The 445-nt window shown below is 65.6% G+C and overlaps 1 protein-coding gene across 2 annotated transcripts in view; it reads right to left on the bottom strand.

Moving 5' to 3' along the window:
- LSM14A (LSM14A, SCD6 homolog A (S. cerevisiae)) overlaps positions 1 to 439 on the bottom strand; it is an 18,704-nt gene extending 18,265 nt beyond the window's left edge. For both annotated transcript variants that reach the window (XM_010006170.1, XM_010006169.1), the window contains exon 1: positions 95 to 439. In XM_010006170.1, coding sequence (XP_010004472.1) covers positions 95 to 215 — 121 coding nt within the window. In that variant the 5' untranslated portion in view covers positions 216 to 439. The remainder of the gene's footprint in view (positions 1 to 94) is intronic.
- Between the last annotated feature and the right edge of the window lie 6 nt (positions 440 to 445).

Here is a 445-nt window from a genome sequence, read left to right as displayed (position 1 = left end):
ATCCCTCCCCCGCCGCACGCCCCGCGGTCCCGCTCCCTCCCCGAGGCGATGCTGGGCTGCCGGGGCCCAGTTCTCTACTCCGCCAGGTCCTTACCCTTGGCCAGGGCCACAGTGGAGTTTTCGGTATCGATGGTGTACAAGATCCCCTCATAGCGGATCTCGGCCTTGGAGATAAGGCTGATCTTGCTCCCGATGTAGGGCGTCCCCCCACTCATGGTGCTGGCTTCTCGGTCAGGGACACCCCCCCCTCCTCCCCTGCCCGAGCGCTTCTAAAGCCGGGCACAAGCAACTAAGCAAGCCCAGCTCAGAGTCGTAGTAGGCGCTCTACTCCTCCCGCTTCGAGCCCGATCTTCCGCCGATCCCCCAGCGACAAGTCTCCCCGCGCAGACTCCCTCAGCACACCCCGCACCGAAAGCGCCCTGAAGCTCCCAACATGGCCGCCGCC

The sequence above is a fragment of the Chaetura pelagica genome, unplaced genomic scaffold, assembly GCF_000747805.2.
Source record: "Chaetura pelagica isolate M959 unplaced genomic scaffold, ChaPel_1.0 scaffold139, whole genome shotgun sequence".
NCBI classification, from domain to species: Eukaryota; Metazoa; Chordata; class Aves; order Apodiformes; family Apodidae; genus Chaetura; species Chaetura pelagica.
Note: the sequence above shows the minus strand (reverse complement) of the source record. Positions and strands in the feature narration are given on the sequence as shown.